The sequence below is a fragment of the Carassius carassius genome, chromosome 30, assembly GCF_963082965.1.
Source record: "Carassius carassius chromosome 30, fCarCar2.1, whole genome shotgun sequence".
Classification (NCBI taxonomy): domain Eukaryota; kingdom Metazoa; phylum Chordata; class Actinopteri; order Cypriniformes; family Cyprinidae; genus Carassius; species Carassius carassius.
Window position 1 is genome coordinate 24303792 of NC_081784.1, and position 12177 is coordinate 24315968.

At 39.7% G+C, this 12177-nt stretch overlaps 1 protein-coding gene across 6 annotated transcripts in view; it reads right to left on the minus strand.

The window, feature by feature from the left end:
* The window catches only part of LOC132110949 (cullin-9-like), a 66586-nt gene that overhangs the window by 14742 nt on the left and 39667 nt on the right, over positions 1–12177 (minus strand). For 4 of the 6 annotated variants that reach the window (XM_059518086.1, XM_059518085.1, XM_059518083.1 and 1 more), the window contains 18 exons: positions 11281–11508; positions 10895–10985; positions 10122–10293; positions 9856–9961; positions 9669–9764; positions 9385–9560; positions 9147–9280; positions 8714–8899; positions 8471–8500; positions 7341–7471; positions 5913–6095; positions 5640–5797; positions 5247–5445; positions 3897–4068; positions 3638–3783; positions 3423–3552; positions 2007–2209; positions 1500–1753 (listed from right to left, as the gene is read on the minus strand). In XM_059518086.1, coding sequence (XP_059374069.1) covers positions 1500–1753; positions 2007–2209; positions 3423–3552; positions 3638–3783; positions 3897–4068; positions 5247–5445; positions 5640–5797; positions 5913–6095; positions 7341–7471; positions 8471–8500; positions 8714–8899; positions 9147–9280; positions 9385–9560; positions 9669–9764; positions 9856–9961; positions 10122–10293; positions 10895–10985; positions 11281–11508 — 2795 coding nt within the window. The remainder of the gene's footprint in view (positions 1–1499; positions 1754–2006; positions 2210–3422; positions 3553–3637; positions 3784–3896; positions 4069–5246; positions 5446–5639; positions 5798–5912; positions 6096–7340; positions 7472–8470; positions 8501–8713; positions 8900–9146; positions 9281–9384; positions 9561–9668; positions 9765–9855; positions 9962–10121; positions 10294–10894; positions 10986–11280; positions 11509–12177) is intronic. The other 2 variants (XM_059518082.1, XM_059518084.1) reach the window with 2 other exon arrangements.

The window sequence follows — 12177 nt, forward strand, 5'->3', positions numbered from 1 at the left end:
AGAGTCATATCATCAGCTGCTAAATTCAGATCTGTGATCGCTTGCTGGCGCTGAGCCAGAGACAGACGCGTTTTTACAGCACTGAGCATTATAACCAATCACACATGATTCTTTTGAGCTTATTAAAGCATTGGCCAATCAGAGGCGTTCAGATGAGTCATCGCTAAAATGCCGGTGCTTCCTTCACTCGCTCGCTGACTGAATACCTCTTTCTGGCGAATTCTCTCCTCAGAAACAACAAAGTGCAGATGTGTGTACGAATCTATAATTAAGATATTGATTTCACAGTGTTAACAGTTTCAGTGATTTTAATGGGAGTTTCTGAGAGTGATTGAAATCTAGACTGTCAGTGAAAATTCTCTTTAATAATGTAAATGTTATTTGCTCTCTTTCTGAACAATGAAAGATTAGTAGCAATATTTATATCACATTAACTTTCAATGTTAAATTCACATTTAATATAAAGTCAGTCGTATTAAAAATATTTTATGGCATGACACCTATATCTGTTACTTAAGTAAACAGACAGGGTTTTATAATAAATTACATAAATTGGAGTAAAGGCTGATGAAATATATACATTTATACACACGCACGCATACATTACATACATTTTATCTATATATCTAAATAAAAATAGGCTCAGTATATGACCCAAAGTAACTAGTAACTAACTACTTGAGTAGATTTTTATCCGATACTCTTTTACTCTTACTCAAGTAACTATTCAGACTAGTACTTTTACTTTTACTTGAGTAAATATTTCTAGAAGTACTTTTACTTGAGTACAGTTTTTGGGTACTCTACCCACCTCTGCTGATGATCACAAACTGAAGTGCTATTTACAAGTCTAGCAATAAAAGAAAAAGAGCATCTCATAAGGCATTGCATTGGTTGACGCTAATATTCATCCTGACCAATGAGGAATGGACCAGCTCTCATAGCTACTGCAACTGCAATGTGAAACCAGATCAAAGCAGATAAAAAAAGTAAAAATAAAAATCTTCCTGGGCCAGTGAAAATGCACTTGCCTGTATTTTCCTCAAATACGGACTCCGCTCTGAAAACTAGTGAGCAGCTTCCCTGTCCCTCTTCTAAAGTGAATGATTGAAGGAGCGCTCTACACGAGCAGCAACTCCACACGTCCCACAAACAGCTCTCTGCATGGGACACTCGACTCAAAACGGATTCCTAGAGAGCTTAATGTTAGCTAATGACAAACTGTCACACAAACTGTCAGCCCATCCAAATAGGCAACTCACTAGGTTTTGGAACAGAGCAGCACACACAGGAAATATAAAGAGCTTACAACAAAAAAAGCAACAGGGCAGTCAAACTATTGCCCCAACAAGTGCACCTGTTTGGCATCAGTGCATCTCTCATTTCAGAAAAAAGACCAGCCCTGAGAGGGGAGAAAAAACGTCAATGAAAGCCAAGGTCTCTGCCTCTCTTGCACGGAGAGGGGTCTAAGGATCAAGGGTTAAGGGTCATCAGCACACCTGGTGTCGGCTTTGCTGCTGCTTGCAGAGCTTTTTTTCGCATCCATCTTAAAGGAGAACTGCGCCTGGCCCTTTCGGGGTGTGGACGGGTCCTCCATCAAGAACTCCACGATGTGTGGGCTTTCCTCGTTGCGGCGGAGGTAGCCTTTGTTGATGACGTGCATGATGCAGGACAGCACGTCTGTAGTGCTGCAGCTGAAGCGAACCGAGGCGTGAGTCCGACTCACCTCCTGCTTCTGACAACTGTCCAATACCTGCAACAGCACAGCAAACACAAACTCATCTTCTGTAACGTGGCTTTTCTATCAATTAAAAAAAAAAATAAAGAAATAAAAGTAAATACAATGGAAGTCAATGGCTACCATCATCTGTTTGGATACTAAGATTTTTCTAAATCTCTTTTTTTGTGTTCAACAGAAGAAAGAAACTCATACAGGTTTGGAACAAGTGGAGGGAGAGTAAACAAAAACAAAGGGCTGCCTTCAGGTTTGCTGGTGCATACTTCACCTTGAACACTAAATTGTCAATGTGCATCTCTTTCTCGTTCTTCATGATCTGCACAACGAGACAGTAGATGTAGTTCCTCTTCCTCTCCAGTGTGAGCGCAGCATCTTCATCCACATTCAGGTAGGTCTGCTTGGGAAGCAGGAAATGGTAACCGTGTCTGTCTGAGCTCTGCGAGAGGGTCTTCTGGTTCAGTCCCAGGACCCCTGAAAAATTCAAGTCAAATGGTTCTAGAGTTAAATGGGTTTTCCATTCGATTGTTTTTTGTTAAGCGTTTAATTTAAGTGATTCAGACACTAAATTTTTTTACGCATTTATACCACAGGTCAAAATCCAAAAGTTTCTTTTTTTATTCTATGTTTTTGTCACCAAGACTACATGATTAAAAATGCAGAAAAACTGCATTGTGAAATATTACTTGAATTTTAAATAAGAGTTTTCTATTTTAAAATAATTTATCATTGGTCACATGATCCTTCAGAAATCATTCTAATATGCTGATATGAAGCCCAATTATTACTGATTACTTATTGCTTTGGAAACAACTTTTGAAAATTCAGCTTTGCCATCAAAGGATAACAATATTTCAATATATATATTTAAATTAGATTTAACTTAACTCTTTTACTGTATTTTGATCAGATAAATGCAGCCTTTGTGAGCATATATATATATATATATATACACAGTACAGACCAAAAGTTTGGACACATCTCATTCAAAGAGTTTTCTTTATTTTCATGACTATGAAAATTGTAGAGTCACACTGAAGGCATCAAGGGCTATTTGACCAAGAAGGAGAGTGATGGGGTGCTGCGCCAGATGACCTGGCCTCCACAGTCACCGGACCTGAACCCAATCGAGATGGTTTAGGGGTGAGCTGGACCGCAGACAAAAGGCAAAAGGGCCAACAAGTGCTAAGCATCTCTCGGGGAACTCCTTCAAGACTGTTGGAAGACCATTTCAGGTGACTACCTCTTGAAGCTCATCAAGAGAATGCCAAGAGTGTGCAAAGCAGTAATCAAAGCAAAAGGTGGCTACTTTGAAGAACCTACAATATGACATATTTTCAGTTGTTTCACACTTTTTTGTTATGTATATAATTCCATATATAATTCCACATGTGTTAATTCATAGCTTTGATGCCTTCAGTGTGAATCTACAATTTTCATAGTCATGAAAATAAAGAAAACTCTTTGAATGAGAAGGTGTGTCCAAACTTTTGGTCTGTACTATATATATATATATATAGTACAGACCAAAAGTTATATATATATAAACTATATATATAAACAATCTTGCAAACTTCTGACCTATAGTGTATATGATTCTTAAAATACTTCCTCTATTTTTATCCCTTGATGCACTGATTTGTTTTTAATCGATGCATCAAGAAAACAGATGCGATGAAGTTGTGACCTTTCATGGGGTCCTGTCCGGAGCCGGTGTGAGTGAGGATCCCCATCTCTCCCGTCAGAGGCTTGAGGGCATGGCTCAGCATGGCAGGAGAGAGACCTGTGGCCTGCTGCAGCATCTCCGCACTCACATCCTGTAGAACAGGAAGAAAGTGAGCAATTCTGCCATATGACAACTTCATATCAAGCCCAGGGTTGTACTTGGTCTTCAGCTAGTACCTCATGTTTGTTGAACTGTAGCAGGATGTACATCTGCAGTGTGGAGACGTAGAGAGTACAGGAGCCATACTGAAGCTCAGCGTGGCCGAGCCATGTCCACTGCAGCCGCCGAGGCTTACTGTGGGTCAAACCATACATGCGCTGACCTACAGGACAGACACACACATACAGATTAACTTCAAACTACAACAGAACAGGCTGTACTGATGAACTAGGCTGTATCGTTGCAATGCCAGGGATTATGGGTTTTTCCACTAACTGTTGGCGTAAAACTCTGTGAATTCAGCCAGGTAATTGCAGAGTTGAGCAGGGAGGTGTTTGCTGGGCTCCTCCAGGTAGCAGGGAGCTGACACAACCCAACAGCGTGGGGACAACACCAACACTTTCACGTCACTCTCTTCCTCGGGTTCAGACACTTCCTCATCCGTCATCTGATCAAAAACACAAGATGAACAGTAAAATGGACCGCATTAGCCTTTAAAAGGACAAAGGATTTCTAGAAGAAAGTCTGCCATGTGGTCAAACAGCCACACTAAAACCGTTTCCTCTCTACCTACTAACCTAATAGTAAAACATTATGGGACGTGTTGTTGAAATGCACTAGCCAGATGGTATTTAAAGGGTTAGGTCACCCAAAAATGTAAATTAGCCCATAAATTACTGACCTTGAAGTCATTCTTCTTTCATACAAATACAGTTTGGAGGTTTTTTTTTTTATTGTCTTTGATCTTTCAAGCTATTTGATCCAACTCAACGGGTGTTGCACTGCATCAGTCCAAGAGAAGTTTAATAAAAAGCTAATCCCACATTTAAAAAAACATGGCACATGGCTCCAGAGGGTGAACAAAGGCCTTCTTTTCCACGTGCATCATTTCTGAGTGGTGCATGCGTACATCTGACCTCCATACATCATTCCCCCGAAACTGCTTTGTCTACAACTGTGAGCGTAAACTGGATTAAAGTGATTATTACTTTGAATATGGATATTTTTCTTATAAAAACGCATCGATTGGCTACAGAAAGCCTTTTTTCACCCCCCGGAGCCGTGTGAGATTTATATTTTAATGGTTCTAAACTTCTCTTGGACTGATTGAGTGCAACAGCCACTGAGTTGGATCAAACAGATTGAAAGATCAAAGACGCTAAAGAAAAAAAACTCCAACTGGATTCGTCTGAAAGAAGAAAGTCATATACACCAAGGGTGACTTCAGGGTGAGTAATTTATGACTTAACTTTCATTTTTGGGTAATCTAATCCTTTAAACTTTGTAAGTTTGGTTTGAAGGCGATTAAATGTTAAAAGCACAATGTTTTTTATTTGAACACAAACGTAACACAGGTGTAGTTTTGTGGAAACAATCAGAACTGAAACAAAAGTTGCTCTTCGTATAATCTCCTGTCGTCTCCTTTCGCATTCCTATAAGCTTGTTTCACAACATTAGATCAAAAGATCAGAAAAAGCCCTAACACAGACCCTCCCCTCAAAGGAACCAGGAAAGTAGTCAAAAGTGACAAAAGGGTGTAACCTATCTGCAATCCGATTGACCAAAACGCATCCTAATAATACCAACTGTAAACAGGGCCTTACATAACATGTCAATCACTCTCACCTCCTCAAAGTTTTCCAGATTTGTGTCCAGCTGCTGTAGACGGTAAAGATGAAACTCCTGCTGGAGCTCCTCAGATTCACTGAGGTTGGTCAGCATCTGCTGGGGAAAGCGGTTTGGGAAGCAGGTACCGATCTGCTCCACCACAGCGCTCTCTAACCACATCTTCCCCTGACCCAACAGCCGATCACCCAGATAGTACCTGAACAGTGTGAAAAACAGAACTGTATTAATGGCTAGTGTCTTCCCAGGACAAGTTTCTTGTGCCGTGCTTTTTGATCTAATAGCAATAATGGCTCTTTCAACAATGAAGTAGTAAAGTTGATAATCGAACATCAAATATTATACAAAAGATAAATATCACTCAGCCCTAGCTAGCAGCAGCTGTTTTCATGCCTGTAAAAGTGCTCGAAGGTGTTGGCCAGCTCCAGTCCGGAGAGGAACAGCATGGGCTCCAGGAAGTGCTGGAGCTGGTTCAACGTGTCCACATTTCCAGAGTCCCCTCCACTTTCCTGGATCATCTTGTCTATGTACTGTGCAAAACGCTCACTCACCTTCAAATGAGGAAAATAAATCAATAGAATTACATTCAAATCCTCATCTCGATTCAAAATAACTTGCTAGTCCAAAAAACGAACTCTGACCATAAAGAATTCCCTGTTGACTCACATGCATGGCGGTCAGGATGGAGAGCTGGAGCAAGGCGGCAGAAAAGCCCTGACGGAGCGCAAGCACAAAGGCAGTGTGCTGGCCGAAGAGTTCCTCCATGGCGTTCTTCAGCCGGAGGAACAGAGCCCTGTAACGCTCTACGAAGTCAGGGAGGCTGCATGTCGAATCTAGGAAAGTCTTCACCTGGAAAGAGCCGAACAAAACCTCCTGAATTACAGGAACTGATAATAAATTTCATTTTGCATCAGTACAGTTCATTATATGCTGAGACACACTGATGGTCAATCAACATTTTTTCATTAAATGAACTGAAACATGGAGCGCAGCAGAAAATTCCACAGCATTCTGGATGATTTCTGACTTTGCTCAGATATTTGGACTAATCTGATAATCCTTCCACATCTGCTAAATAAAACCGTAGTAGTGATGTCACGGTACCAAAATGTCAGTATTCGGTACCGATACCGGTGAAAATCCACGGTTCTCGGTACCAATTTCGGTACTAAAACAAAACACAAAAATATGCTAATTAAAAAAAAAATAAACACTTTTTAAATCACTAAAATTAAAACCAATGCCCTTCTTTATACTAATTTACAATTGTGTTTAAAGTTTTTCTACAATTTATATAATTATGAAAAACGGTAAACAAGTTTCACCCAAATTTAATTAGTCTTTTAATTAATGAAATTTACACACATTTTATTTTTTGGTAAATAAAGGGGATTTGCTATTCAAATTAAAATATGGAAGAAATATTGTGTGATTTATTTCTTTAAAAAATAAAGTTTTATTCATTTTTTCAACAGTAGTAGCAGTACCACATTCATTCTACTAAATAATATTAATATTTCTAGCACAATGCCTTTATGTAAAAATGAATTTTTATTTTGACGAGAATACTGACACTGGTTTTACTCAAATGAAACGGTAAAATGCTTGTGAAGTGACTCAGAACAGTTCTGGTGATGTTGTTTATGTATTTATGTCCTCATTATTGCAAGCGTCACGCGCTTCAGTCTCTGTAGTAAACAAACCATTCATTCATTCACACAGAGACGCGCAGAACATGCAGGATTCAGATTTCAACCAACTTTTACAGATACTGGTCCATATGGAGATTTGATTTGATTAATTTACGCTAACTTTGACAAACTCCGTGACTGTCCATATTAAAATGTAAGTTTCATTTTCATGACTGGATTTTGATATTCCGTCCGCGTTTTCTGCTTCGCGGAAATCATAGCACTGTATGTGTCAAGAACCGGGTTGACTCGGTACCACCGGTACTTAAAGAAACCTGGTATCATGACATTTAAAAAATGTTTGTACCGATGTGGTACCGAAGTACCGGGTCTTTTGACAACACTAAACCGTAGTAGCTTCTTTTATTTTAAGTTTTAAGGAGAAATGCGTTAAATGTCTAACCTGTCCCTGAACGACACCTTGCCAGCACAAAGCGATGCCTGCAATGCTGCTAGCATTCTTGACCTTCGGTTTACTAGAGGATGATGATGAGCTTACTACAGTCATTTCCTTATTCTTTCCCTCTTTCCCATCTGTAAAACAACAAAAACACATAAATAAAGACTTTCAACAAGTTGCTGAAAATGTCAAAAACAAATTACACAAAAATTAGGGCTGCACAATTAGTCAACGTTTTGGTTCCCTGTAAATCTGTGGTTTTACAGGGATTCAGGGTTTCATGGTTTATTTTGAATGAGTCTTATTGGCCTCCACAAATCTAATGTAAAGCAATGGCAATGGGGTGCAGAAAAGCATTTCACATGATTTGGAAAAACGGCACATTTAAAACTGCCGACTACAAGTATATAAGGCTTTCTGTAAATATATTAAAAAAAGCAGTTTTGATGAAAAATAGAATTTAAATACTAAATATAGTAATGATAAAATTCAGTATTTTATAACATTACAACACAAATGATATTCAACTTGACTAGGGGAAAAAACTAAATAAATAAAACCGAGTCAAACTAAAGTGGACCAGATAGAAATTCACTTTCATGTTTTGGCTTCAGTGTGAATGCAAAGACGAGAGAGTTCATTTCCACTGGATTTGATTTTGAAGGAGATGAAGTGTTTGTAATGAGAGCAGAACATGAGAGCAGAACATCTACAAAACACCACATCACTTTGGAGTTAAAAGGGCATTAACAATTAACAATTAGCAGTTTTTAAACAACCTCATTGGCATGAAAGATGCTGTTCCAAAACGGTTTATGCTTTTTTTCTTGATATTTTGTCATCCAAGCAACCGAAACACGTGAAATGTTTCTCAAATAGCAGTTCAAGTCACAAATGATCAAATTGTGCAGCCCTATCAGCAATTTGAATGGGAAGCCAGAGCAATTCAAAATTAATTTTAAAAAGACAGTGGAACTGGATAATAATAAAAAATAAGAATAAATAAGAATATAAATAATTAAGAGGCATTGTCATGGTTAGTTTAGACTTGGACTAATGGTTGGATGGGGTGCTACAAAACACATCAAATGAAGTCAAAATAGAATAACATTGGCATCTACACTATTACTTACTCTTCAAATCTCTGCTTCTGTTGATACCTTCTGAAAACAAGAAAAATACCTTAAAACACAGAAGCCTTCATTTAACACAATCTACAGAAGGTGGTTCAAAAATATCACACCTGTTCTCTGGCAAACAAAGACACAGATGAAACGAACAAACATGTCTCACATATAAACAAAAAGAACCACACAGATGACACTCCACTCTCTAGAACGAGGCATTGTAGTTTTTACTGGTTTAAAGGCACTCACTGGATTTGATGGGAGGTTTCAGCTCTTCTGTATCAACTGTGCTGGTGTCCACATGGACGAGCAAATGAGTGAGACGCCGCACACGAGAGTTGAAGATGGAGGCTGAGCTCTTACACCTCTTGGAGGAATCGGCCTTCTCCAAATAATCATTCATCAACCAAGACAGAGGGCTGAGAGCAGAAGTCTCTGTTATAAAGAAAAAGATCAGAAATTCAATCCAAATCACATGGACCACCGACAGCTTATACTGCATGAAATACTGGATTAATAAAAGCACTTTTCATAATTTGACTGTTTTTGCATCTATTTAACATAAACCAGCATGTAAAAACAAAAGTGATTTTGATGTATTTGTCAGATGGTCTCTTTATTCTGAAGTTAGCCAGAAGGACCTGGATATCAGACCAGACTTCAGTCAGGTAAGTGTTGTTACCTGAGATAGTGATGCTCTGTACGATGGGGGTGATGAGGGCTTCCCAGCAGGTCCGGCCTAAAGCCTCTGCGGCCTCAGCATCAGGCAGGAAACGGTCAGCAAACATCTGCTCATGTTTCAGGGCACTGTTTAACCTGAAGCCCAGAGAGACGCACATTAATATAAGAGGTTTTAAAATAAATCAGCAGCAATAACACCTCTTGTCCTCTTAAGTCTGCTCTGTGGCAGAAGGCCTCACTTGTTAAAGAGCTGCAGCAGCTGGTTCTTGTCCTCCAGGATCTCCTGGCACCAGGTGTGAGCTTTTGTCGTATAAAAGAGATAAGTGCGGCAGCACAGCTGCTCCTTAAACACCGGCCAGAACGTGGGCTTCGGCCCCAGAACCTCAAACCCGTGCACTCGTGTGTCAATGCCACCCTGTGCACAGGAAAAAAACAATTTGTACCAGAAGTGGAATTAAAAAACACCAGGGGCTTTATGTAGAACTTCAGGCGAGTTTGCCACAGTTTATTCAATAGGTCTAACCTGCTGACATCTTTTGACTCGGATCTGAATGATGGGCCAGAAGCGGGTCGTATTCTCCAGCAAAACCACATGGCTGGCGGAGGGTGCCACATTTACCTGTCCAACACACAAAAGACAAGAAAGTATCATTTTAAAGTTCAAAGTGCAATCATCACACCTGAGAGATACACGAGAAGGGCTTCCTCACAGTGTTGAGTTCAGTATTGATGTTTGTGGGATCTTCTCCTCCTAGGACTACAATACGAGCTGGCATGTAACTCGAGTCCTCGCTGGCTACAAGCACAGTCAACTGCCTGAGAGTGAAGAAAGTGACACACCATCTCCATCAGTTGCAGTGACAGAAATGTAGTCTTACATTTAAGGGCAATTTTTGCCCCCTTAAGCTGATTTCTAGGTCTAGGCTGATTTCTTTATGCATCATTCACTAAATAAAGAGCAGCTAGGCCAACATACCTGATGATCACTCCTTTATGCATGTAAATGTTGATAAAATGCGAGCCTGTGCAGCCGTTGGATTCCCAGTAGGTTTTGGGGTTTTTGTCTGTCAGCTTGTTAGCTCGATGGTGATTGGAGGAGACCTCCACCTTCTCCCAGCATTTGTCCTCTTTCAGTTCCACACTGGAGCCTGGAGAACATCACACCATCAAATCAATGAACGCGTTTGGTAACTGGGATAGTTATACCTAAACATTTATTAGTAACATAGCACAGCTGTTCTTAAGCAAAGGTTTTAAATGAATATTTCACCCAAGGATAATAATTTGATTATTACATTGTTATTACATGTAGTTCGAATTATGTCGTTTTGGTAGTTACAAAGAGAGATTTTCTTTTCTATAAAACAATGTGGATGGGGATTCTCACCGAAAGTTCTCTCATGATTTCAGAAAACTTTAAAGTCATGATGAAGGGGAGGCAGCAACAGATCTTTTCTTCCACATTGCGACAGATGCTTGTTTAACAAATTATCAACAAAAAATAAAAAATAAATTGGGCAGGGACGTCGTTATATCCATCAGTCGTTGCACTTCAAAACGAATGCGAGTTTGCAATCATTATAGGAAGTGCAGCTGAAATTTTTGAGTGAATTGTTGCTTTAAAGGGGGTCATGAACTGAGAAATCATATTTCATTAACATAAGTGAACCTCAGAGAACACTATAAAAAAATGCAGTTCATGAACCCTTTAAATTATTTGACTTTTAACATTGTGTTTTAAGAACAGACCTTGGCACAAGTTGCGCAGGAACACATCAAAGAAGGGAATATTGATGGGCTGATGGCTGCGCCGATGCTCTTCAATCTGACCGAGGACCATCTAAAGATACAGATTTGAGCGTGTAATTAAATGAACATGTCTATTAATTATCCTGATAGTTTAACAAACCATTAAACATGTCCTCCTTATGTTCTAGGAACAAACACCTGCTTTGTTTCGCTCCATCTAACTGCTTATGTAAAGGACTTCTAAGGAACTAGTCTGTTCAAGGTCAGGTGACCCAGAAACCAGCCTAATTATATAAGGCATCTCTAGTATATTTAGTAGAACGGTTGTTCAGGCAACTCAGAGAACCAGTTGATTTTGAAAAGATCTATTTTTGATCAGTCTTTACCTGTATACATCCTGCCAGCACACTGGTGGTCATTTTCTTGTAGAGGCTGGCGTACTTCTCACAGTCGTTGATCAGGTCCCGCAGCTCTGTGACCATGAGCAGGCTGGTGCTGTGTTTGTCCAGGGCTTTGAGAAGAGCCTCTTTGGTGCCCAGCCGACACATCACAACAGCATAGTCTTTATTCAGAGATGCAAGACGATATAAGAAGCGGATGAACTGCTGTACGACCTACGAGGGGGATAGAGAGGCATGAAATACAAACCCGATTCCAAACAAGTTGGGACACTGTACACATTGTGAATGAAAACAGAATGCAATGATGTGGAATTTCAATATTTTATTCAGAATACAACATAGATGACATATCAAATGTTTAAACTGAGAAAATGTATAATTTTAAGGGAAAAATAAGTTGATTTTAAATTCCATGGCATCAACACATCTCAAAAAAGTTGGGACAAGGCCATGTTTACCACTGTGTGACATCCCCTCTTCTTTTTATAACAGTCTGCAAACATCTGGGGACTGAGGAGACAAGTTGCTCAAGTTTAGGATTAGGAATGTTGTCCCATTCTTGTCTAATACAGGCTTCTAGTTGCTCAACTGTCTTAGGTCTTCTTTGTCACATCTTCCTCTTTATGATGCGCCAAATGTTTTCTATGGGTGAAAGATCTGGACTGCAGGCTGGCCATTTCAGTACCCGGATTCTTCTTCTACGCAGCCATGATGTTGTAATTGATGCAGTATGTGGTCTGGCATTGTCGTGTTGGAAAATACAAGGTCTTCCCTGAAAGGGACGACGCCTGGATGGGAGCATATGTTGTTCTAGAACTTGCATATACCTTTCAGCATTGATGGTGCCTTTCCAGATGTGTAAGCTGCCCATGTCACATGCAC